The 25,228-nt window shown below is 43.5% G+C and overlaps 1 protein-coding gene across 4 annotated transcripts in view; it reads left to right on the top strand.

The window, feature by feature from the left end:
• METTL22 (methyltransferase like 22) overlaps positions 1-25,228 on the top strand; it is a 123,620-nt gene that overhangs the window by 67,618 nt on the left and 30,774 nt on the right. For all 4 annotated transcript variants that reach the window (XM_033962637.1, XM_033962638.1, XM_033962636.1 and 1 more), the window contains one exon: positions 10,040-10,120. In XM_033962637.1, the coding sequence (XP_033818528.1) occupies positions 10,040-10,120 (81 nt within the window). The remainder of the gene's footprint in view (positions 1-10,039; positions 10,121-25,228) is intronic.

Here is a 25,228-nt window from a genome sequence, read left to right as displayed (position 1 = left end):
CGTGGTACTGCGGTTGTATAACTGTATTCTTTATTAAATTGCAACCAGTTATAACTCTTAAAATGTCTAAACCGCGAATGGTGAAAAGTGTAAAACGCAAGAGAGCTGCAACAACTTTTAGGTCTGAATGGCTTGAAGAAATTGTTAAAACGGAGACACCAGAATCTCGAAATACAATGCGTGTTCGACTGTGTGAAATATTTACCTATGACGAAGACGATGGAGTTGTGTGTTGTTATTATCAAGATGCCAAAGCAACTGGAAAATTCTTTACTGGAAAAATATGGGATGATGTTTGGAAACTGGACTTTCTGAAACGCCATTTATCAAGTAAATCTCATACCGACATAAGAACATAAGCATTGCCTCTGCCGGGTCAGACCAGGGGTCCATCGTGCCCGGCAGTCTGCTCCCGCGGCGGCCCCCCAGGTCCATGACCTGAAAGTGTTCCCTACCTAACCTAAAATATCCATACCCTATTCGCTCAATGTCCTGTAAGGTACCTCTATCTGTACCCTGTAATCCCCTTCGCTTCCAGGAAGTCATCCAGTCCCTTTTTGAACCCCAGAATTGTACTCTGTCTTATCACCTCTCCGGGAAGCGCGTTCCAGGTGTCCACCACCCTCTGAGGAAGAACTTCCTTGCATTCGTTATGAATCTGTCTCCTCTCAGTTTTTCTGAATTACCTCTTGTTTTAGTTGTCCCTGCTAGTCTAAAGAATCTGTCCCTCTCCACCTTCTCTATGCCTTTCATGATTTTATAAGTCTCTATCATGTCCCCTCTCAGTCTCCGCTTCTCCAGGGTAAAGAGCCCCAGCCTGTCTAACCGTTCGGCATATCAAAGGTTCTCCATACCCTTTATCATCCTCGTTGCCCTCCTCTGGACCCTCTCGAGTATTGCCATGTCCTTCTTGAGGTATAGCGACCAGTATTGGACGCAGTATTCCAGATGTGGGCGCACCATTGCTCGATACAGTGGTAGGATAACTTCCTTCGTTCTGGTAGTGACACCTTTCTTGATAATGCCCAACATTCTGTTCGCTTTTTTTGAGGCCGCTGCACATTGTGCCACCGGCTTCATTGTGTTATCCACCAATACCCCCAGATCTTTTTCTTGGCTGCCTTCCCCGAGTACCCTCCCTCCCATCGCGTAGCTGTACATGGAGTTCCCCTTCCCTATGTGCAAGACCTTACATTTCTCCACATTGAAGCTCATCTGCCATTTTTTTGCCCACTCACTCAGTTTGTTCAGGTCGCTCTGCAGTTCTTTGCATTCCTCAACAGTTCTGACCCTGCTGGAGAGTTTTGTGTCATCCGCGAACTTGATAACTTCGCACTTTGTCCCCGTTTCTAGATCATTAATAAATATATTGAACAGCAGTGGTCTCAGCACTGACCCTTGCGGAACACCACTTGTGACCCCTATCCAGTCAGAGTAGTGCCCCTTTACCCTTTGTTTCCTGTCCGCCAGCCAATTTTTGATCCATCTGTGCACGTCCCCTTCCACCCCGTTTCTTCAGTAAGTGCTCATGGGGCACCTTGTCGAAGGCTTTTTGGAAATCTAGATATATAATGTCTACTGGGTCACCTTGGTCCAATTGCTTACTTATCCCCTCAAAGAAATGCAGTAGATTTGTCTGGTATGATCGGCCTTTACAGAAACCATGCTGGCTCGATCTCATCAGATTATTTTTTTCTATATGCTCATTGATACCTTCCCTGATCAGTGATTCGGCCATCTTCCCCGGAACAGAGGTTAAGCTCACTGGTCTGTAGTTTCTCGGGTCGCCTCTCGATCCTTTTTTGAAGATCGGTGTAACATTCGCTATCTTCCAGTCCTCCATGATTACCCCTGTTCTCAAGGACAGGTTGCAAATATGCTGCAGTAGCTCTGTTGTTTCATCTCTGAGCTCTTTCAGTATTCTCGGGTGGATCCCGTCTGGGCCCGGAGCTTTGTCCGTTCTTAATCTATCTATCTGCCTGAGAACGTCTTCGAGGCTTACCTCCATGCATGATAATTTCCCCTCTTGATCTCCCCTGAAGATTTTTTCCGGTTCTGGCACACTGGATGTGTCCTCTATTGTAAAGACCGACGAGAAGAACTTGTTTAGCCTACCAGCCACTTCATTTTCCTCTTTCACCACTCCCTTCCGGTCACCCTCATCCAGGGGCCCCACCTCCTCCTTCGCTGGCTGTTTCCCTTTCACATATCGGAAAAATGGTTTGAAATTTCTTGCTTCCTTGGCCAGTCTCTCCTCATACTCTTTCTTGGCTTTCCTGACTATTCGGTGACATTCTTTTTGATGCTTCCTGTGCTCTCTCCAGTTTCCTTCAGTTTTATCTTTTTTCCACTTCCGAAATGATATTTTCTTGTCTCCTATCACCTTCTTTACTTCACTGGTTATCCATGCAGGGTCCCTCGTCTGATTCTTCTTGGAACCTTTCCTAAATCTTGGTATATATAGGTTTTGCGCCTTGTTTACTGTGTCCTTGAATAGGGACCAGGCTTGCTCCACAGTCCGAGTTTCCTTGGAGCTGTTTCTGAGCTTCTTTCTCACCATTTGTCTCATGGCATCATAGTTCCCTTTCTTGAAGTTAAATGTTGTTGCCTTGGTTCTCTTTCCCATAGGTAGTCCTACTTGCACTTTGAACTGAATCATGTTGTGGTCACTGGTTCCTAGTGGTCCCATGACCTCCACATCCTTTGCGGGTCCTTTCAGCCCATTGAGGATCAGATCCAGAATCGCTGATCCTCTCGTTGGTGCCTCGACAAGTTGTTCCATGAAGCAGTCCTGGACTGCCTCCAGGAACTCCGTTTCCCTTGCACATTTTGAAATTCCAAGACACCAGTCTATACCAGGATAGTTGAAATCTCCCATAACTATGGTGTTTGGGTTCTTGCATTCCCTTCTCAGCTCGGCTACCATTTCTGTATCCTCAGCTTCAGTTTGCCCAGGTGGACGGTAGAACAGTCCCATCTTTATCTCGGATCCGTTGCTTCCTGGTACTTTGATCCACAATGACTCCAGTTGGGCATTTGTCGCTGCTGTGTCCACATTGGTGCTGGCCATTAAGATGAATATCTCAATGCTCTCTGTTCAAGATATCAATGAGCACATGGCAAAGTATGTTACTATACCTGATAGCTGGAGAAGCAAAAACTATGCGTTTGAATTTCTTGGAATTATTAATGGCATCGTGCAAGATGATCGTAAAGCAGACATTAAATTAGCAACGTATCATACGTTAACTGTTAATGAAAGCACAGACATTTCTGTCAACAAGTACTTAATATTCTACTTTAAGTATCAGCCTGTCAATTCAAATGAGTATAGGACATCATTTGGTGGGATGCTACAGTTGGAAGTATGTGATGCTACATCAATAGTAACAGCAATTAGGGAATTCTATAGGAAACATGAACTTGACCTGAATAAAATGGTTATGTTCACCTCTGATGGTGCCTCTGTTATGTTGGGCAAAATAGATCGTGTTGCAGCACAGCTGAGAAAAAAACATTCCACATTTAGTGCAGCAACATTGTGTTGGGACTTTCTGATTCATGGAAAGAAGTAAAATTGATGAAAGAAGTAGAAACTGTAATGAGAACTGTGTACACGGTGTTCTGTCGGTCTTCTACTAAACGATGCAAATTTCAAGAAATAGCAGATGCATCTGAATGTGAATCAATTGCTTTCAGACCTCTGAATGAAATGCACTGGTTATCTAGACACTTTGCACTTAAAGCAATTATTCGAAATTATGATCCCTGTTAAAATATTTTGAAGAAGACAAAGATAATGATCCTATTGCAAAGTACTGCTATAAGAAGCTGAACAGTGAACAATTTCATATTACACTTGAAGTTTTGAATGATGTCTTATCAGAACTGGCTTCCTTAACCATGGCATTTCAAAAACGTGATTTGACACCGTTGGAAGCTTATCATCTTGCACAGGGTAAATTGAACAAACTTCGAATGCAATACTTAGGCGACAAGGTTAAGTGGAGTGATAAAGTCAACAGTCTTCTTGACAACAGGATGAGGTCTGGAGAAAAAGTTTCAATGGATACTAATTCCATATTAACCTTCATCAACATCCTATGTTTGCATCTGGGTAAAAGATTTCCTGAAAATGAAGTTGAGGAATGGTCTGCTTTTGACTGTACAGCAATATCACAACGCAACTTTGACTTCGGAGATGAACATATCGGATCTCTTTGTTTAAAGTATAAACAATTTCTTCCATAGGAAAGTGTTATTATTCAGCAATACAATGACTTTAAATTCCTTGTTGCAGAAAAAATCAAAAGCAATCTGATAAACAGCTTTCCAGATATGACGAAATTTGCATTTCAGAATGATCAATTTGCAGATTTAGCAAAATTGATGGACATTGGTGGCACATTCTTAGCATCTAGTTCAGATTGTGAGCATGGTTTTAGTCTAATGAACAATTTGAAGACTAAACAAAGGAATCGTTTACATTTAGTGCATTTGGAAATGCTGATGCGTGTTAAGAGTCACCTTCAAGATGGAGGCTCAACAGATCTTGACAGAATTTTTTTCAGACTGGATAAATATGAAAGATCGCAGGAAAAAACTTTGAAAACTAAATTGCTGTTATTTTCTAAATTTTAAGTATAATGTACAATGATACCTTATTTATAGGTAGCGCTCATTGAAACATTTCAATGAAACATAATTTATGTTTATTGAAATGAGACTTTATGTTACATAAAGTGTAACTAACATAAAGTGCAACTAAAATTACATTGTGTTTTCGTTAATTCAGACTAAACTCAAAGACCTGCCCATAAATATCCATAACTGAACTCCGGGCTCTCTGTCAATCATTTTTATAGCGCACACAAATTTAGTTTTTCTTTAAAATGCACACAGATGAAATTTTTTGCGCACACATCCTATGAAAAATTAGAGGGAACATTGGTCACAAGGAGCAGAGCAGTGCCGAATGGTTGGACAGGCTGGGACTCTTTACCCTGGAAAAGCGGAGACTGAGAGGGGACATGATAGCGACTTATAAAATCATGAAAGGCATAGAGAAGGTGGAGAGGGACAGATTCTTTAGACTAGCAGGGACAACAAAAACAAGAGGTCATTCAGAAAAACTGAGAGGAGACAGATTCATAACGAATGCAAGGAAGTTCTTCTTCACTCAACGGGTGGTAGACACCTGGAACGCGCTTCCCGGAGAGGTGATAAGACAGAGTACAATTCTGGGGTTCAAAAAGGGACTGGATGACTTCCTGGAAGCGAAGGGAATAACAGGGTACAGATAAAGGTTTACTTTACAGGACATTGAGCGAACAGGGTATGGTCATTTTAGGTTAGGTAGGGAACACTTACAGGTCATGGACCTGGGGGGCCACCGCGGGAGCGGACTGCCGGGCACGATGGACCCCTGTTCTGACCCGGCAGAGGCAGTGCTTATGTTCTTATGATTGAACTCGCAATCTCAGGGTGCTGAGGCTGTAGCTTTAATCTCTGCACCTCACACTCCCCATAAAATCTGTGCCCAAGAAATCTAACTGGCACTTAGTGAAATTTACCTGAGGAGCCTATTCACTTACTTTGTCCCTGCTAAGTTGCCTTTCCCCTGCCTGAGTGCTTCAATTCTGTCATGAACATTTGGGGGCACTCATTCGAACACACATGCTTTCAATCCCTCTCGTCCTCAACGCTCGTTTTCATCTCTCAACTTCCTACCCTGTCTCCACCAATCTTTCTGAAGCCCCTCCCCAAAGAACTTTCATAAGCTGTTCCCTTGCCTGTTTTCTGTTTGACCGTGTATAAGTCTCTGGCGAGACTTCATTTAGAACATTGTGTACAATTATGGAGACTGCACTTTCAAAAAGGTATAAACAGGATGGAGTCAGTTCAGAGGGCAGCTACTAAAATGGTCAGTGGTCTTAGTCAAAAAGTGTATGAGGAAAGACTTAAAGATCTGAGTATGTATACTTTGGGGGAAAAGGCGAGACAGAAAATATGATACAGATGTTTAAAAAAATTACATGGCATAAATGCACAGGAGACATCTCTTCCAATTGAAAGGAAGCTCTGGAATGAGGAGGCATAGGATGATGGTGAAAGGGGATAGATTCAAAAATAACCTGAAAGGCCTTCTGTGGAGGTGGTGGAAATAAAAACTGTATCTCAGTTTAAGAAAGCTTGGGACAAATACATGGGATCTCTAAGCGAGAGGAAGAGATAGTAGATGGCATGGATAGGACAAACTGGATAGGCCAAATGGTCTTTATCTGCCTTCAGTTTTCTATGTTTCTACGTAACTCTTGGTGAGATGCAGGGTAGTCTGAAGGCAGCAAGTTGACTGTTTGCTCTACTGCACACATGTGCTACCTGTTGCTCTCAAGGGCTGGTATAGTATGGAAGAGGCCTACCATGATGCTCGGCTCCTCCCAGGGTCTGATAGGGTGCTCACCATTTACAGTTAAGCATTGGAGCCCGTGTTTCACTTAATACGTAGATGATGGTGGCAATTTCCATTAAAAGAGTGCTACGTATGAGCAGTGACTGTCTTTAGCTGCTGAATATCACTGCTAAACGAATAATTTCTAGCTCTGCCTTGATTTTTCCTCAAAGCAGATATCTATTTTATACAGAGAGCTTGCTAAAGAGATTTAAAATAGCAGACTTTAACCATGTAAGGGCTGAAAAATATGCATGCGAGTCATGTTCACCTCCCACCAGCCAACAGAGTGAGATTGAAAAACTCAACTGGCTTGGTGTTCCCAGAGGACTGAGTGGAGAAACCCTAGTCTAAATATTAGACACCACCAAACTGGGGGACATTTTTATTACCTAGGAAAATCCTTAAGTACTTTGGATCAGAAAAAAGAACCCTGATCTTTGAAAAATCAGTTTTCAAAGAGATTAGGTACCTAATTTGGGGGGTTAAGTACCTAAATATATCCTTTTTGAAAACTGACTACCTCCAAGATACTAAATTTAGTAGCCTATCATCACTAAGAGCCTAAACTTACATTCCTAAAAATTGGGTAGTTGGAGGGAGTGAAGTTAAAAGAATATGAGACGTCTCCAAATAATGCAAAATGCTGCGGTCAGACTTATCTTCGGGCTGAAGAAATTCGACCACGTGACACCCTACTATCGGCAGCTGCACTGGCTACCAACGGAAGCCCGAGTAAGGTTTAAATTTGCCTGCCTCTGCTTCAAAGTACTATACGGCCTGACCCCCAAGTACATAACGGACCTTTTTGCATTTTCTAATAACAAACTCAAGAGAAACACACACCCAAAACTCATTTCCCCTCCAGTTAGAGGCTGCAAAATGAAAAAACACCACGAACACCTTCTCTCTCACCAAGCAGTCCTATGGGGCAAAGACCTAGACCAATTGCTTTCGCCCACTACATACGGGGAATTCAGGAAACGCCTAAAAACATACCTGTTCCAGAAATACCTAAACAATTGACCTGCTCTCCCTCTCCCTCCCCCCTCCCTATTCCACCTGAACTTACAGTACTGTTATAAATATAATCTGTTATCTTCATTTTATCGTAACTTTACGTTGCTATTTATCCCCAACAGGTCCTGTCGGACATTACCTACTAAAATGTATATATTACATTTTCGCTCAGCAAATTGTATTTCTATACTATTGCCTCCTGAGGTCTCTGATCTCTGTATTTCCTGTGAATATCTACTTATTGTATTTCGCTGAATGTCCAGCACTCTTGATTGTAAACCGCCTAGAAGTCGCAAGATTGTGGCAGTATAGAAGAATTAAGTTAGTATTATTATTATTATTATTAAAGCGGGTTAGGATTTTCTTCACCATCGCTATCATATTGTAGCACCTTGAGATTAATGGGTCTATTTACTATAATGCAAATTAATTCAACAGTGTGATTTGATGTATAAGCCCCTTAGGAACATAAGATTTTCCGCTGCTGGGTCAAACCAGTGGTCCATCATGCCCAGCAGTCTGCTCACGCAGCAGCCCTTAGGTCAAAGACCAGTGCCCTATTTGAGTCTCGCCTTACTTATCCAACTATTTCTTGAATCCCTAAATTTAGGAATACAATTTAAGACCTCTGCATTTTTTGGAAAACTGATCCCAGAATGCCTAGCTAGGCATTTACCTGGATGCTGTAGTTAGTTATCTTTATTTGATATACAGCTTTTCCGCTGCAGATATCTAAGCGGTTTACAATATTGAACAGTAATCATCATAATAATAATAACTTTATTATTTTATACCTCCATAACTAAAAGTTCTAGGTGGTTTACACTAAAAAGAGCTTGACAATCGGCAAAATACAGAAATAACATAAAAATTCAAACATTGAATAAAAATACAAGATGTGAACTTAAAAAATACAATTTTTAGTAATAATGGACCGTGTTAAGAAATAAGTTTATCGAACAGCGCTGTCTTGATTATTTTCTGAAAAGAACTATAAGATGACGTAGCTTGATCAGGTACTCTAAGTAGTTTCCCTAACTGTCCCAGTGAGCTTAAAATCTAAGTATGGTACCTGGGGTAAGGAAAGGTTAACTGATTTGCCCAGGGTCACAAGGCGCAGCGCCAAAATTGAACCCATGACCTCAGAGTGCTGAGGCAGTAGCTCTAACCACTAGGTCACTCCACTGTAGGAAAAGAAATACCCCCGAAGGCCATAAAGGTCTTAAAAATTGAAAGAATATTTTTCTCTTGGTCTTTCTCAATTTATGGGCATCAGGAAAAAAAAAATACCCAAACCAATTACAGTGGTACCTTGGATTACGAGCATAATCCGTTCCAGGAGCATGCTCGTAATCCAAAATGCTCGTATATCAAAGCAAGTTTCCCCATAGGAAGTAAGGGAAACTTGCTTTGATATGTTTCCACCCCCACCTTCCTCCCCCCTCCGAGGCCAGCAGTGCTGCTCTCCCCCCATGAGAACGGCATTGCTCCCCCCGAAGGCCCCCCCCCCGCGAACCGGCACCCCCCCCCCGCCGCGACCTGAGGTCCCCCCCAACCCACCCGAACCCTCTTCTTACTTTTCTGTAGCCTCCGCAGCGGTACCAGCACCAGCATGTCCTGTGCATGGTGCCGGTGCCTGAAGATCTGCTTCCTGTGCTGGGCCTTGAGAGTTCACGTTCGACGTGAACTCTCAGGCCTTGCACAGGAAGCAGATCTTCAGGCACCGGCACCACGCACAGAACATGCTGGTGCCGGTGCCGCTGCGGAGGCTACAGAAAAGTAAGAAGAGGGTTCGGGTGGGTTGGGGGGACCTCAGGTCGTGGCGGGGGGGGGGGGGGCCCGAGGGCGGCGGGGGGGGTGCCGGATCGCGGGGGAGAGGGTGCTGGTTCGCAGAGGGGGCGCTCGCAAATCGAAGCGCGCTTGGTTTCCGAGGCGCCGATTTTGCAAATGTTTTGCTCGTCTTGCAAAACACTCGCAAACCGGTGCACTCGTAAACCGAGGTACCACTGTATTCTTATATTGGAAAGAAGATCCTGAATCCAGTTTCATCTGGCTCCCATACAAAAGCAAAAATGGGAAAGTAACCCTTGCAAATGTTTCTCTCTCCCCAAATGTTTCTGGATAGTATAAGATATGAACATTCTCCATATTAAAAGTTGCATCAGCATCCCACAACTCCAGCAGTAATTCATTTATGTTAGACGGTGCATGGTTTGACACTGCACAAAGAGGAAGTTTCATGGGGAGACTGTAGTCAACAAAACTCAACCTAAAGGGCAATCCAGGTCTTCGTGTTACAGCAATATCCAATATCAGCCTCCCAAAAAAATGTATACAAGAGCTGACAAAGTGAATCTGACTTGGTAATAAGTTCAAAAACTGCTTCAGGGGTTGGCATGCTAGATTGCTTTTCTCAATTCTCTCCACGAATCTAGCTTTCCCTCCGTTAATGACTCATGGGTGCATCACCTCTCCTGATTGCATTTATCTTTTGCTCATATCTAATTTTGCAGAGCACCTTCACAAAGATACTATGAAAATAAACAAGCATCTCTTATCTGTTTACAGATCCTGGAACCTCATATAGCTGGTCGGAGGAGGAGATTGCTGATTTGTATGATTCTACCAGTGTCATACTAGCTGCTGATGGTAAGGGTGTGCCATTGAAATTGATGGTACCTATTAAAAAAAGGAAGACGTTTGTATTTGCATCTGCATTTTTTCTGAATGTTTGGGGATTGTTCTCCCCTCTTAGGAATCTGAGCTCCCTCCAACTCTTCCGTAAACATCTGAAAACCTGGTTATTCTCAAAAATGTAACTTTTCCTCCCTCTCTGATTATTCTAGTCCTCTAAATTTCCTCTTCATCCTTCCCTCCTCTGGAGTTCCTTTCTACCCTAACTCCTGTTAACTGTGTTGAGCTTTGCGAATGTAGAGATGATGCGGTATACAAACCTAAGGTTTAGTTTAGTTTTAGTTTTTAGTCAATAAAAAAGTTTATGTTGCTGGGTATATGTTGTATGATTGAAAATGGAGCAGCGCTTCGAATCGGAGCTTGATGAACAGAAGAGTTTTGATCCTTAAATGGAACAATGATGACTATATCTTTTTATTTCTTTATATCCCGCTTTACACTAAAGTGGGTCACAAAACATACACAGTTTAAAACAAAACTGATACTCAAGTACTCAGATAAACAGTATTGCAGCATACATTTAAAAAAAAAACACACACACACACACAAAACTTAGCAATTTCACAAAATCCAAAAATAAAAAGAACATTAAACATAGCATTAGAAACAGGGAAAGGTTATTGGGACTTGTATACTGCCTTTCTGTAGTTATTCAACCACACTCAAAGTGGTTTACATACAGGTACTTCAAACATTTTCCCTGTCTGTCCTATGGGGGCAGTGGAGGATTAGGTGACTTAGCCATGGTCACAGGGAGCTGCGCTGGGTTTGAAGCCACAACCCCAGGGTGCTGCTGTATCTCTAACCACTACACCATGTCTCTCAAACTTTGCGAGCCGGTAGCACATCAAATTGGGGGCGGCGGCTCAAGGGCATCCAGAAGTGTGTGGACATTGATGCAGTGACATCATGCACATCTGTGATGTCATCACATTGATGTCAGCACATTCGCAGAGGCCCTCTAGACCGGGGCCCTGAGATGCCAGTGTGGGGGGGGGGAGGTGCTGAAAAAGAAAAGGCGAGGAGAGGCACTGGCTGACTGCTTACAGGATGTGCCTCTTGCCGTGAGAGGAACATCCCGTAGGAAGTCAGCCGGCGCTGGCACCTCTCCTCCCCGACGTCTGGCGGCACACCTGGAATCTCCTAGCGCACACTATGTGCCACGGCACACAGTTTACGATACACAGCACTACACCAAATACATATACAATATAACTGTTCTTCATTAACGGGCATTAATTTCCTAGGAAAACCTTAACAGAATAATGAGTTTTCAGGCCTTTATTACCCCCTCTTTTACTAAGCCGTGGTAGAGGTTTCTACTGCGACCCAGAGCGCTAAATGCTCTGATGCTGCTCCAACGCTCATAGAATTCTTATGAGCGTCAGAGCATTTAGCGCTCTGGGCCGCAGTACAAACCTCTACCATGGTTTAGTAAAAAGAGGGCTTTAAATTGTTGAATGTTTGAACAAAGTCTTAAATAACCTGGCAGATTAGTCCACATTTTAGACTCTAAAATGGAGAGAATACTAGAGAGCAAGTTTCAGCATAATATGCAGACACAGATGGTATACATAACTGCTTTGCAAATTCTGAATGCAAAGAGTGCCCTAAGCGCACTACCAGGAAGAGCTCTGGGTGTCTGGCCTAGAAATATCTAAGAAAAGGGATCATTTAAATTATATTATTAATTTATAGAGCGTTTGCGGTTGGGCAGACTGGATGGACCATTCGGATCTTTATCTACCTTCATTTACTATGTTATTGTGAAACAGGATATTTAGGGACTCCCAGTTTCAATAATGGTGAAAGAAAGCCAGAGATGTTTAAGAGGAAGACAGAGTAAAGGACTCAAATTATCCCTGTAGATACAAGGAAAAACACCATTTGAAATGTCGTTTACAAATGCTAGAATCCTAAAAATTAATCTAGGAGAGTTAAAGTATACAGTATCAGACTGAATGATGAAGTATATATAATAGGCATCTCAGAGACCTGGTGGAAGGAGGATAATCAATGGAACACTGTGTTACCTGGATACAAATTACAGTAAAACCTTGGATTGCAAGTAACTTGGTTTGCAAGTGTTTTGCAAGACAAGCAAAACATTTTATTAAATTTTAACTTGATATACAAGCAAAGCCTTGCAATACGCGTCACATCATCACAACTGAGCCGATGGTTCTTTTCTCTCTGACGCTGCAAGAGTGTAGCAACTGTTCTAAATGAGCGAGGTCTTGCAATACAAGTACGTATAGTATTTTGAATTCAAATTTGGGGGTTGTGGAATGAATCATCTGAGTTTCCATTATTTCCTATGGGGAAATTCACTTTGATATACAAGTGCTTTGGATTACAAGCATGCTTCTGGAACAAATTATGCTCGCAAACCAAGGTTTTACTGTATATCACAAGAATAGAGTAGATCAAATTGGAGGAAGGTTTGCGCTGTATGTTAAAGAGGGAATTGAATCAAACAAAATAAATATTCTGCATGATATGGATATCAGTGTGGAATCTATATGGATAGAAATTCCATGTGTGAAAGGAGGGAATATACAGGTAGGGTCATACCTAAGGTGACCATACGTCCCGTTTTCAATGGGACCATCCCGTTATTGGACCGACCATCCCGTTGTCCCGACCCACGGCTTCGGGACGCCGAAATGTCCCGTTTTCAGGGACAGCGTCCTGAAGCTGTGCACAGGGACAACGGACCAGTGATCTTTTTCCCTCCCTGCTGCGCTAAAAACCACCTCCCTCCCTCCAGCTTCGGAAAGGAAGTTCCAGGCGATTGGCGTCAGCCTCCATTTCCAACAAAATGGGGAAGGGGGAGGAGCTTGACAATTCTCCAGTTGATCCATGTGACTGTTGCTAACAACCAATCCAGAAAAGACCCTGCTCCAGCCAGCGACCAAACTTACAGGGTACCTCCCACTGAGAAGGTGTGTCAGAAGCTAGTCAACCAATCAGAAGCGCGGGGAAGGAGAACACCGATGGCTCCCATCCTCTTTTGATTTTTGCCGCAAAATCACAGCGTAGCTCCCGTTCTTCCTAAGTGCGTTTAGTTGTTATTTTCTTCCTCGACTGCGGTGAGTGTCCAGCTATGTCTGGTTTCGATGATCTTGGTGTTTTCTATAGTGACAGCTTTGGTGGGTAGCTGGCAGTAGACGATGGGCAGCAGGACAAGAAGTCGCAGTTGAAAAAGCACTTCCGCGAGTTCCTGCGTCAGTATCAGGAGGGCACCGACCATACCGGCTTCACTTTTAAATACAGGTACGGTTGCGACTGAGGCATTAAAGTGCTGATCGGAGCAGATGCGATTGTATTTGAATCAGTAAAAGCAATGGGTGGGGGGTGGGGTGAAGAGGATGTGAAGGTAGGCAGGCAGGCTTTGGCACAGCAGGCAGGTAGGCTTAGGGGGAGAGGTGGGACAAAGGCTAGAAGGCAGTGAGGGGGACATAGGAAGGAGGCACTTAGGGCACTTAGGACATGGGAAGGAGGCACTAGGGGCACTAAGGACATGGGAAGGGGCACTAAGAACATAGGAAGGAGGCACTGGGGGCACTAAGGACATAGGAAGGGGGCACTGGGGGCACTAAGGGCATAGGAAGGGGCACTAAGGACATGGGAAGGAGGCACTGGGGGCACTAAGGACATGGGAAGGAGGCACTGAGGGCACTAAGGATATAGGAAGGAGGCACTGGGGGCACTAAGAAAATGGGAAGGAGGCACTGGGGACACTAAGGACATGGGAAGAAGGCACTAGGGGCACTAAGGATAAGGGAAGGGGCACTAAGGACATAGGAAGGAGGCACTGGGGGCACTAAGGACATAGGATGGGGCACTAAGGACATAGGAAGGGGCACTAAGGACATAGGAAGGAGGCACTGGGGGCACTAAGGACATGGGAAGAAGGCACTGGGGGCACTAAAGACATAGGAAGGAAGGAGGGAGGAAATAGAAAGGGACAATTGTTTGGCCTAAGTGCAGAAAGAAATGAAAGAAAGGATGCACAGTCAGAAGGAAACGCAACCAGAGACTCATGAAATCACCAGACACCAAAGGTAGGAAAAATGATTTTATTTTCAATTTAGTGATCAAAATGTATCAGTTTAGAAAATTTATATCTGCTGTCTATATTTTGCACTATATTTGTCTATTTTTCTATAGTTACTGAGGTGACATTTCATATTTTAAAGTAATCTGCCTTGACATCTTTGAAACCCCCCCCCCCAATATAAATGATAAATAACATTTTCTCTGCCTATAGTGTGCTTTGTAGTTTTTTAAAAATTTTATGGATACCATTATGAATTAATAAGATATTATGTGTACATGAAAAATGAATGGAAGAAATTGGGGGCGGGATTGGGGTGTAACTAGGGCGGAATTGGGGGCGGGACTGACAATTAATAGATGTCCCCTTTTGATGAAAAAAATAAATGGTCATGTTAGTTATACCACAGTCCCCTGGAACAGAATGAGCAGACAGATGACAAAATGGTTTCAGAGATTAGGAAGGCTGTTAAATTGGGCAACAGTATAATAATGGGGTTATTTCAGTTCCCAAAATAATACAAAAAAACTCTCCTCTCCTCTTAAAGAGGTGGAGTTCTCTGCAGCACAATCTGTAAAAAGTGGAGAAAGACCTCAGTGAGAACAGTGCTCTGCTAAAGTTAAGCTCACATTACATGATGCAACAGGCCACACCTTAATCATAGGTCAGAAAAAAAACTCCACTCAACTTATATCAGTGCAAATAGGACCACCATGAATTTTAGGCACTTTTTACATGTCTCTCGCAGTCTACTATCCTAGGGATCCCACTCCTGGTGACAGGTTCCATTGGCTTAACCCTCTAAGGCACAGGTGTCAAAGTTGGTCCTCGAGGGCCGGAATCCAGTCGGGTTTTCAGGATTTCCCCAATGAATATGCATGAGATCTATGTGCATGCACTGCTTTCAATGCATATTCATTGGGGAAATCTTGAAAACCCGACTGGATTACGGCCCTCGAGGAGGGACTTTGACACCCCTGCTCTAAGGGATCCCACATGGGCATCCCATTTGCTCTTAAATTCTTGCACGCTGTTTGCCTCGATCACCTGCACCGGGAGCTCGTTCCAAGGATCAACCACTCTCTCGGTGAAGAAATATTTCATGGCGACACCAGGAAATATTTCTTCACCGAGAGAGTGGTTGATCCTTGGAACGAGCTCCTGGTGCAGGTGATCGAGGCAAACAGCGTGCAAGAATTTAAGAGCAAATGGGATGCCCATGTGGGATCCCTTAGAGAGTTAAGCCAAAGGAACCTGTCACCAGGAGTGGGATCCCTAGGATAGTAGACTTGGGGGTGGGTCAGTAGAGTGGGCAGACCTGATGGGCTATGGCCCTTATCTACCATCATCTTCTATGATTCTATATATAATGTAGGAAAAATGAACAAAGTCATACACAAAAAGCTGATGCAAGGGCAAAAATATTTGATAGTCTCTTCAAGCTTGTCCAAAAGCAGAAAATAAATCAATAATCTTTCAATTTACTACATGCTGGAATGAATATTTCTGTTGGCAAAAGTATTCACACTCAAGTCACACACAACACTTAGCTGCCGGAAATCTTCCATCCAGTGCCTTCTCTTTCGCCACAGCTTCAGCTACATTTTCAATTCTGCCGTTCAGGCATAACCTGCAACCAACTCATCCCAACAGGCGTATATTCTGTTTCACTCCATGTGTCGTGGGTGGAGGGGGGGGGGTGGACATTCAGAGAGAACTGCTTCAAACAATCTCAATTCTGATTTGTATGTGCTTTTTATCTTAGATCACATTTTAATCTTTGCCTTGTTCTGTTTCCCCATCTGACTCAGCATTATAGATGTGTATTATCACCCGCAGTAAATTGTGCTGCAAGTTGCATCCCGTTATTGCCAGGGGCAGCAACATGCGTCTTAACTTTATGTATATATTCCTTGCTAACTGAAGTACTCTTAAAGACACACTTAGGGCTCCTTTTACAAAGGTGCGCTAGCGTTTTTAGCGCACGCACCGGATTAGCGCGCGCTAGCCAAAAAACTACCGCCTGCTCAAGAGGAGGCGGTAGCAGCTAGCGCATGCGGCATTTTAGCGCGCACTATTCCTGGCGTTAAAGCCCTAACGCACGTTTATAAAAGGAGCCCTTAATGAGCTTCCGATAGAACCTACAACTTTGTAGATTTGTTTGTGTTTGCTGTTTAATTAGTGGTCTTGACGGTCTGTCTTGTATATTGTATTCTGGGCCATCCTCACAAACGTATAATATAAAGCAAAAGGTGAACAAAACAAAAATACACTTATGGTGAGTGAGACCTGGGGTGTCAGATATGACCAGTTTAAGCAAGAGCGCTTCCACGGTCTGTCAGTTCTTCATACATCCCCAATCATCGTAATATAATACTTTTTATAGAAAATTTTTTTAAAATGATTTTTTCACTATCATAGTTATCAGTGCATCTATCTAGAATTTTAAAGAACTTATCTTTAAAAAGCTGTGTCTTCATTCCATTATGAGTAATGGTGGAACATATCATTTATTCCAACGTTGGCAGAATTGCACGGAACGTTGGAATAAATGATATGTTCCACCATTACTCATAATGGAATGAAGACACAGCTTTTCAAAGATAAGTTCTTTAAAATTCTAGATAGATGCACTGATAACTATGATAGTGAAAAAATCATTTAAAAAAAATTTTCTATAAAAAGTATTATATTACGATGATTGGGGATGTATGAAGAACTGACAGACCGTGGAAGCGCTCTTGCTTAAACTGGTCATATCTGACACCCCAGGTCTCACTCACCATAAGTGTATTTTTGTTTTGTTCACCTTTTGTATATTGTATAGCATTTTCTATGTTTGGGGGGGGGGGGGGTTGTGATTTGCTTAAAAGTGCTGATAGGCAGAATATAAATACTTTAATAAATCATCAGAACTCAGGGAAGGCATCAGATTCATAGAGGCTGAATACAAGGAGGTGCTGAAAATTTTTCAGCCCAACCAACTTTCTAAATTTTGAGCATTATTTTATCAAATTCTGTGTTTTTGACGTTGTTTCAGATCATTGATTGAACCATATCCATCTCATTCTCTTCTTGGTTGGGCTGAGAACTTTTCGGCACCTTTTCATATATTCTGAAAGTAAATATAATGAAGATAATTTGAAATTTGGGGGGGGCAACAACAACCTACGGTGTAGAGATTTAAGAAAAATTATACTTAACAAAAAAAAAAGAAAGAAAGGAGACCTAGGTCGAACAAAATAGGTAGTAAGTACATAAAATAGTTTGAGCAATCTAGATAGTGTTCTCTAAGTGGGCTTGGAAAAGATTTTAAAATTACATACAGTAATTCAAAGAAACAGGGGAAGTGGCCACATGTGGCCCTGAAATGCTTTATTAATGGAGATATTCAGATAGAGTTGATGCAGAAGATAAACTGTCTTGAAAATCACTGGTTCTTTGTCAGATAGGTAAAAGACATCCCTTTTTTCAGTGCATTTTATTTTATATTTCTCCTGTCGTCCGCAAGATTATTGCATTTTTATTAAGTGGAAATTTTCAAAGACATTTATTATGATGAAGATGTGTACAACTGGTATACGCCAGAATTTAAACTCCGGGCTCATATGCTCCAAGTGCTAATTCTATAACAGCAATTTCATGTGGAACTACTATTACAAAATGCTAGCGTAAGTCCGCAGCTGTGCACTGAACTTTGGGCACGAGTACTTACACCATTTTAAAAGCTGGTATAAATGTTCATGCCTAAGTGTTGGCATGTAGGGCCTGATTTCTATAAATGGTGCCTAACCACGCCGGTCCACACGGTTGTCAATCAACCACTAGGTGTCCTTTATAGAATCATGCTTAGCAGTGCCTAGGCATCGTTAAGGAAGGTACCAGTACTGGCGCCTATCTTGTACACCATTCGATGCCTAAGTTACCATGCCTATTCTCTATCTCTAACCACGCCTGCTTTTCAGGTAGCATCAGAGAACATCTGGACTTAGATGTTGCAACTTTAATTAGTATTAAAAAATATTTTTTTTAAATTGATTTTTTTAATGGTGTGGTCAAGTACCACGCCATTTAACCAATTAAAAGATAATTTAGTTACATGTGGATTTTAGTTAGCCATCACTAGGCGTCCGTAATTAGGGCACTGTTTATAGAACTGGAATGCCAACTAGACTGGCCGATCAAAAATTAAGCGATTGCTGAGGACCAGTCGCTCAGGTTCTTTCCGACTGCCCTGCTCTCTGCCCCGACTCTCCTGCCCTTCCCCACAGTGCGAGCCCGTGGTTTTAACCCATGGGTTTAAAGCGGGTTAAAACCACGGGCTCGCGAAATAACAGGAACAAGCTTGAAACTTTTGAAAAAGACGAGTGAAAGTAAATTAAAAAAAAAAAAAATCCAAAGCTCTGTAAGCATACGCAGACCATCCGCAGGCAAAGAAGATGGTCTGTGCATGTATCGGGATCGCTGTTCAGCGATCCGAGCGGTCGGTTGGGGGCGTGATTACGATCACCCCCATTTGCATGAAGGCGCTTCATGAATCAGCCCCCCTGGCCACGGATCGGATCCGATCGCTCACAGATCGGATTGGATCCGTGGGCTTAGTGAATCTAGCCCTAAGGGCAGTTGTATGTGTAACTGCTAATTGGTGCCAATTAACACTAAAGCCAATAATTGGCTCTTAACTCCAATTAACATTCAATTATTAAATTATGTGCACAACTGATCTTACTGCATATTCTACAAATTGTAAAGGCAAATTGCATGCAAAGGCTAAATTTGGATGCATAAACTTAGAGACTTGGGGCTAGATTCACAAAGCAAACCGATCGGTTTGCAACCCCTTAGCAACCAAATTCCCCTCCGGCTCGATTCACTTACCTCTCTGCCAACCATCCTCCGATCTGCACATACAAATGAGGGGAGGGACATTAAAAAATAGGAAAGACAGCGATTCACAATACAAAATTCTCGATCCGACTGGACTGGCCGATCAACTCCTAAAGTGACTGCTGGGGACCAGTCGCACACCTCTCTACCGACTCTCCTGCTCTATTGCCGCCTCTGCCCTGCTCTCTGCTGCCTCGATCTCACTGCCTGTTTCAGGGGCTGCAGAAGCCCTGGGGCAGGGGGGGGAGAGCAGTGCCTGTTGGCTCCCTGACTTCCTGCATATATCTAGCAAATTAGCAGGACATTACTGCTGCCTTCCGTGCAGTGCGAGCCCACAGGTTTAAAGTGGGGCTGCACGCACGGAAGGCAGCAAAGAGACAGCCCGCGCGAGGCGGCAAGATTGCCTGGAAGGGGGGAGCAGGAGAGCCAGCCCACGCGAAGGAAAAAAGTTTTTTAAAAAAAAGGTTGCATCTCGAACGGGCATGCGTAGATCACACAACAGCGATCCATGCAGGCAGATAGGAGCATCTTCAGATCGCCCCCATTTGCATATTTTTCTTTCCTGAATTCGTTGGACCTGCCCAGATCGGGCCCAATCAGGTAGGTTAGTGAATCTGGACCTTAAGGAGATAATGGACTGTCCCTATGCCTTGGTACTTATAATCTAGTCTAGTCAGGTAAGCAAGATAGAACAAAACTGAGAGGTTTTGAGCTAAGACAGCTTGGCTGTCGCTGAGAAGAATAAAGCAGGTGAATATAGATGGGATAATTTGAGGAAAATATTGAAGTGGGTAAAACTGCAAGGATTGAGACCTCTTAAAATTCTGCATTAGAATCTATCAATCTAGAAGATAAACAAGTGGAGCTTAATTGAAGATGGGGACAAGTTTAATTGGTGACTCAATAGGAAACCAAATCTGTGCCCCAAAAGCAATCTATATAAGAAAAGCAGATAAAGGAGTGGGTAGGTGAGGAGCAAGGTCAGGGAGAACAAGAAACGTACAGAGGATACCAAATGAAAGATGTCAGAGCTTAAGAAGTATACCAGAAAGAATTGGCAAAAGCTTTAAGCTCCCTGTTAGGAATCCACACCAACGTAATAAAGAAAAATCACTAATAATAAAACGCTAAGCGCGCATGCACACTCCTACCTGCGTGATCCGTAGGTCCGTGGCAGGTAGGAGTGCGCATGCACGCTTAGGGTTCTATTAGCTTGGGAGGAAATGCCCAGGGCCTCCGGAACACAGAGAGGTGGCAGCGACAAAGGCGGCGCAGGCCGACGGCGGCGGAGGAGAAGTAGTGGCACTGGTGGCAGGAGCAGGAACTCTGAGGGGAGTGGGACCAGGGAATTGCCACGAGGCAATGGGTGTCGGAGGAAGAGGAGCAGTGGCACTGGCGGCAGGAACAGGAACTCTGAGGAGAGTGGGACCAGGGAATTGCGAGTTGACGGGTGGAAGAGGAGCAGCAGTGGCACTGGCGGCAGCAGCAGGTAAAAGGAAGGGAGAAGGCCTACTGCTGGACAGGGGGAGCAAGGAAGAGGTGCTGCTGGACAGTGGGGGAGGTAACAGGAAGGGAGGCCTACTGGACAGGGGGAGCAAGGAAGAAGTGCTGCTGGACAGGGGGGAGGTAACAGGAAGGGAGGCCTACTGCTGGACAGGGGGAGCAGGGAAGAGGTGCTGTTAGACAGGGGTGGAGGTAAAAGGAAGTGAGAAGGCTTACTGCTGGACAGGGGGAGCAGGGAAGAGGTGCTGCTGGACACGGGGGAGGTAAAAAGAAGGGAGAAGGCCTACTGCTGGACAGGGGGAGCAGGGAAGAGATGCTGCTGGACACGGGGGAGGTAAAAGGAAGGGAGGTCTACTGCTGGACAGGGGGAGCAGGGAAGAGGTGCTGCTGGACACGGTGGAGGTAAAAAGAAGGGAGAAGGCCTACTGCTGGACAGGGGGAGCAGGCAACGGGTGGTGGTGGATAGCCGAGAAAAGAGAGAAAAACAAACAAAGAAAGAAAGATAGACAGACAGAAAGCGGCCAGGGAGAGACAGACATAAAGCAGCCACATCTATTCTAGCACCCGTTAATGTAACGGACTTAAAGACTAGTATATAAATAAGCTTTAAAGGAACCTCAGTACGGGCTCAATCAACCCTTTGTTTTTGTTTTGGCCCCGGGCAAGTGTCCATAGATGACTAGCACCAGACTTGTAAGGTCTAAATAAACACTGCCCCGTACATCATAATGTTCCTAGTAGATTTTTTTTTGAAATTTTTAAATATGAATGCTAATGAGCACTAAAGTGCAAAATGTGGATTCAAAACTTAAGAAGACCATGAAAAGATACAGGCAATTTTCACCTTTAACCCATAATATTGTACTAGTTTCTACAAAAAGTCACAACATATTAGCTATATGCTTTTCAGATTTAGAGGGAGTTGTAACCAAGCTGTATTCAAATGCATTATTTTACTATAGCAAAATGTAATACATTTAATCAGCAACCTGCGGTATATAAGTACTGCAGGTTAGTGACTGGCACAGTAAATTATAATTCTCCATGAACATACAGGATAATGCAACCACCGTTGGCCCAAATGGCCCAGTATACAGAAGAGCCCTCTCTCTAGTATGTTTTTAGCCAATGTAATGTTCCATATCTTTCCTGCCTCAGTCAGTCCTTTTTCTTCCACGCTGCTTTTCAGATGTGCAAGCCCTCTCCTCTCATGGGTTCAGGAGACAATTTATTTTTGTTACTCATTGTGTCTGATAAACTATAATGTTCCTGGCCTGAAGGGGTTTTTGCAGGTTCCAAAGGGCTCCGCTTCTACAAGTGCTCAATACACTTCTTTCCCCGTGGGCCCCATCAGAGTACCAGCAGGAACTAGCACCAGCAAAATGGCTCCAACTAGTTTTCTCACAGAGATGAAACTGCTTAAAGAAAAAAAAATGCTCAAACAGAATGACACTATAAATTCAGGTGTTCAGTAGAAGCTGTACTTTCTGAGCCAAGAGCAAAAGTGGTCAGAACCACTGTACATAGAGCTACATCTGTGTCTACTGCTTCAGTCAGTTCCATGGTAGAGGTCTGCATGGGAACGGGGATCGCGGGAATCCCCCCGTAACCCACGGGACTCTCACAGGGACTCTCAGAATAGGCCCTCTGGTCCACGGGACTCCCACGGGGACCCCCCTCTAGCCAACGGGACTCCCATGGGGATGGAAGGCTTTGGAAGCAGGGTTCATCCATATAATATAATGGACACGTCAGCCTTAGTAAAAGAGGGGGTTTATAATTTAATTACCTGAACAGAAAACAAAAAAAGGGTTCCACCAAAGAGATTCCACAAGGAAAACAGCAAAAGAAACTGTGGAATTGATGATCCTGTCAGAAGTAATTGCTGCTTTTTATGGGACGGGTGGGGATGGAGGTAATTTCTTGCGGGGATGGGTGGGGACAGAGAGGATCCTGACGGGGACGGGTGGGATTTCTGTCCCCGCGCAACTCTCTACTCCATGGTTCTAGTAAGTTTGGCATCCTGACATTTTGCCCCATCTCGCTCAATCTAGACACTGCAATTTCCTCCAGCTAAAAATATTTTTTAAAATATCAGAGATGAAAATGCCTCAGCTCTCGCCTATAACACCAACTGCCTGTCACTGAAACACCAGCATTGCAATCTTTTTCCATTCCACAACAAGTCTACTTCCTCTGTCCCTCCACAGTCCACATAGAATGCAGCACTCTCTTGCTGGTTCAGCTTTTTCAAAATAGCTACCTTCCCTCCAACCACCATCTCGTTTTATGGTTTCACTACCTCCTTCAGGACAGAACAGGCCATGCCATTCCCTCAGGCAAAATACCTCAGCTCATAGTCCCTCTCCTGTTCCATCACTGATACCACAATCACCTCTCCTTCAGTGCCATGATTTCCTCATGCAGAGTCTTTTTCATCAGATGAAGAGATTATTCTTTGTAGAATTTTGCCTCTTCAGTTAATTCTGCCTCCTCTGATCAGACACAACAGGATCCTGCAATTTAGCATTTATGTGAAATTCATATAAAAAAAAAATACTTGATGCCCTTGCCTTAGAATCATCCTACTGCATCGGTGACAAAAAGAAATGTAAGGTCATGCATTTGGGCTGCAAAAACGCAAGGGAACGGTACATTTTAGAGGGTGAAGAACTTATGTGCACGACAGAAAAGCAGGACTTTGGTGTGATTGTATGTGATGATCTTAAGATGGCCAAACAGGTTGAAATGGTGATGGCAAAAGCTAGAAGGATGCTAGGGTGCATAGGGAGAGGTATGGCTAGTAGGAAAAAGGAAGTATTGATGCACCTATATAAGACTTTGGTGAGACTTCATTTAGAATATTGTGTACAATTCTAAAGGCCGCACCTTCAAAAAGATGGAAAAAGGATGAAGTCGGTCCAGCGGAAGGCTACTAAAATGGTGTGTAGTCTTCGTCATAAGGCGTATGGGGGACAGACTTAAAGATCTTAATTTGTATACTTTGGAGAAAAGGCGGGAGAGGGGAGATATGATAGACACATTTAAATACCTATGTGATATAATTGTGCATGAGTAGAGTCTCTTTCATTTGAAAGGAAGCGCTGGAATGAGAGGGCATAGGATGAGGTTAAGAGGTGATAGGCTCCAGAGTAATCTAAGGAAATACTTTTTTACAGAAAGGATAGTAGATGCATGGAACAGACTCCTGTGATAGGCACTTGGGATCTCTTAGAGAGAAGAAGAGATAATGGTTACTGCGGATAGGCAGACTGGATGAGCCATTTAGCCTTTATCTGCCATCATGTAAAAATAATGGAGGGATTGGTACACATCCAACTGATGGATTATCTTGATCAGTTCTCTCTCCTACATGAAACTCAATCCGGTTTTAGACCGTTATTCAGTACTGAGACAGTAATTGCGGCTATCTTAGACAATCTGCGCCTACTGTTTAGTAAGGGCCTTAATGCCCTGGTTATGCAATTCGATATGAGTTCTGCCTTTGATCTAGTAGACCACGAGAAACTGCTGCAATGCCTAGATGCCATTGGTATCAGGGATGAGGTGCTGAACTGGTTTCATGGCTTCCTTATATCCCGCACTTATCAGATACGTTTTAATTATGAGCTTTCAAACACCTGGAGCAATCCATCCGGTGTGCCACAAGGGTCTCCACTATCTCCATTGCTCTTCAACATCTATATGTCCTCACTGGGCACGCAGCTATCCCAGCTGGGAATAAAACTATTTAGTTATGCAGATGACTTTACGATTATCATCCCATTCGCTAATTCTGTCTCTGAAACTATTCCCAAAGCTTCAGAAGCCATAAACATAATGGAGCACTGGATGACAAACTTTAGGCTCAAACTTAATTCAGAAAAAGCAACTTTCTTCGTTGCTTCGACACATCCGCTTGACACCAAATCACCACTATGTATCAATAAACTTAGTTACCCTATCCAGCCCACCATTAAGATACTAGGTGTAACTTTGGATCAATGCCTAACCATGAAAGACCAGGTAGACTCCTTAATCAGAAAGGGATTCTTTACTCTCTGGATACTCAGATCCATTAAAGCTTACTTCGATACATCGGCATTCAGAACCCTAGTCCAATCCCTCGTACTAAGTCTACTTGACTACTGTAACATCGCTTATTTAGCAATTTCCCAAAAGAATATGCAACGTTTACAATTGATGCAAAATGCAGCAGTCAGACTGATCTTTGGGCTGAGGAAGTTTGACCACGTGACACCCTACTACCGGAAGCTGCATTGGCTGCCAATGGCGGCGTGCGTAAAGTTTAAATTTGCCTGCTTCTGCTTTAAAGCACTACACGGACTTGCCCCTAAATACGTAACTGACCTTTTCTTCTTCTCAGCCAACAGACACAAGAGAAGTTCACATTCCAATTTCATTTCCCCCCCAGTTCGAGGTTGTAAACTGAAAAAAACACCATGAACACCTTCTCTCACACCAGGCAGCATCGTGGGGTACAGACCTAGAACAATTGCTTTCGCTCACTACTTATGGGGAATTTAGGAAACGTCTAAAAACACACTTGTTCCTAAAGCATCTAGACAACTGATCTCTCTCCCCTCTATAGC

This window comes from Geotrypetes seraphini, chromosome 11, assembly GCF_902459505.1.
Source record: "Geotrypetes seraphini chromosome 11, aGeoSer1.1, whole genome shotgun sequence".
Classification (NCBI taxonomy): domain Eukaryota; kingdom Metazoa; phylum Chordata; class Amphibia; order Gymnophiona; family Dermophiidae; genus Geotrypetes; species Geotrypetes seraphini.
This window is presented reverse-complemented; position numbering and strand designations above follow the sequence as displayed.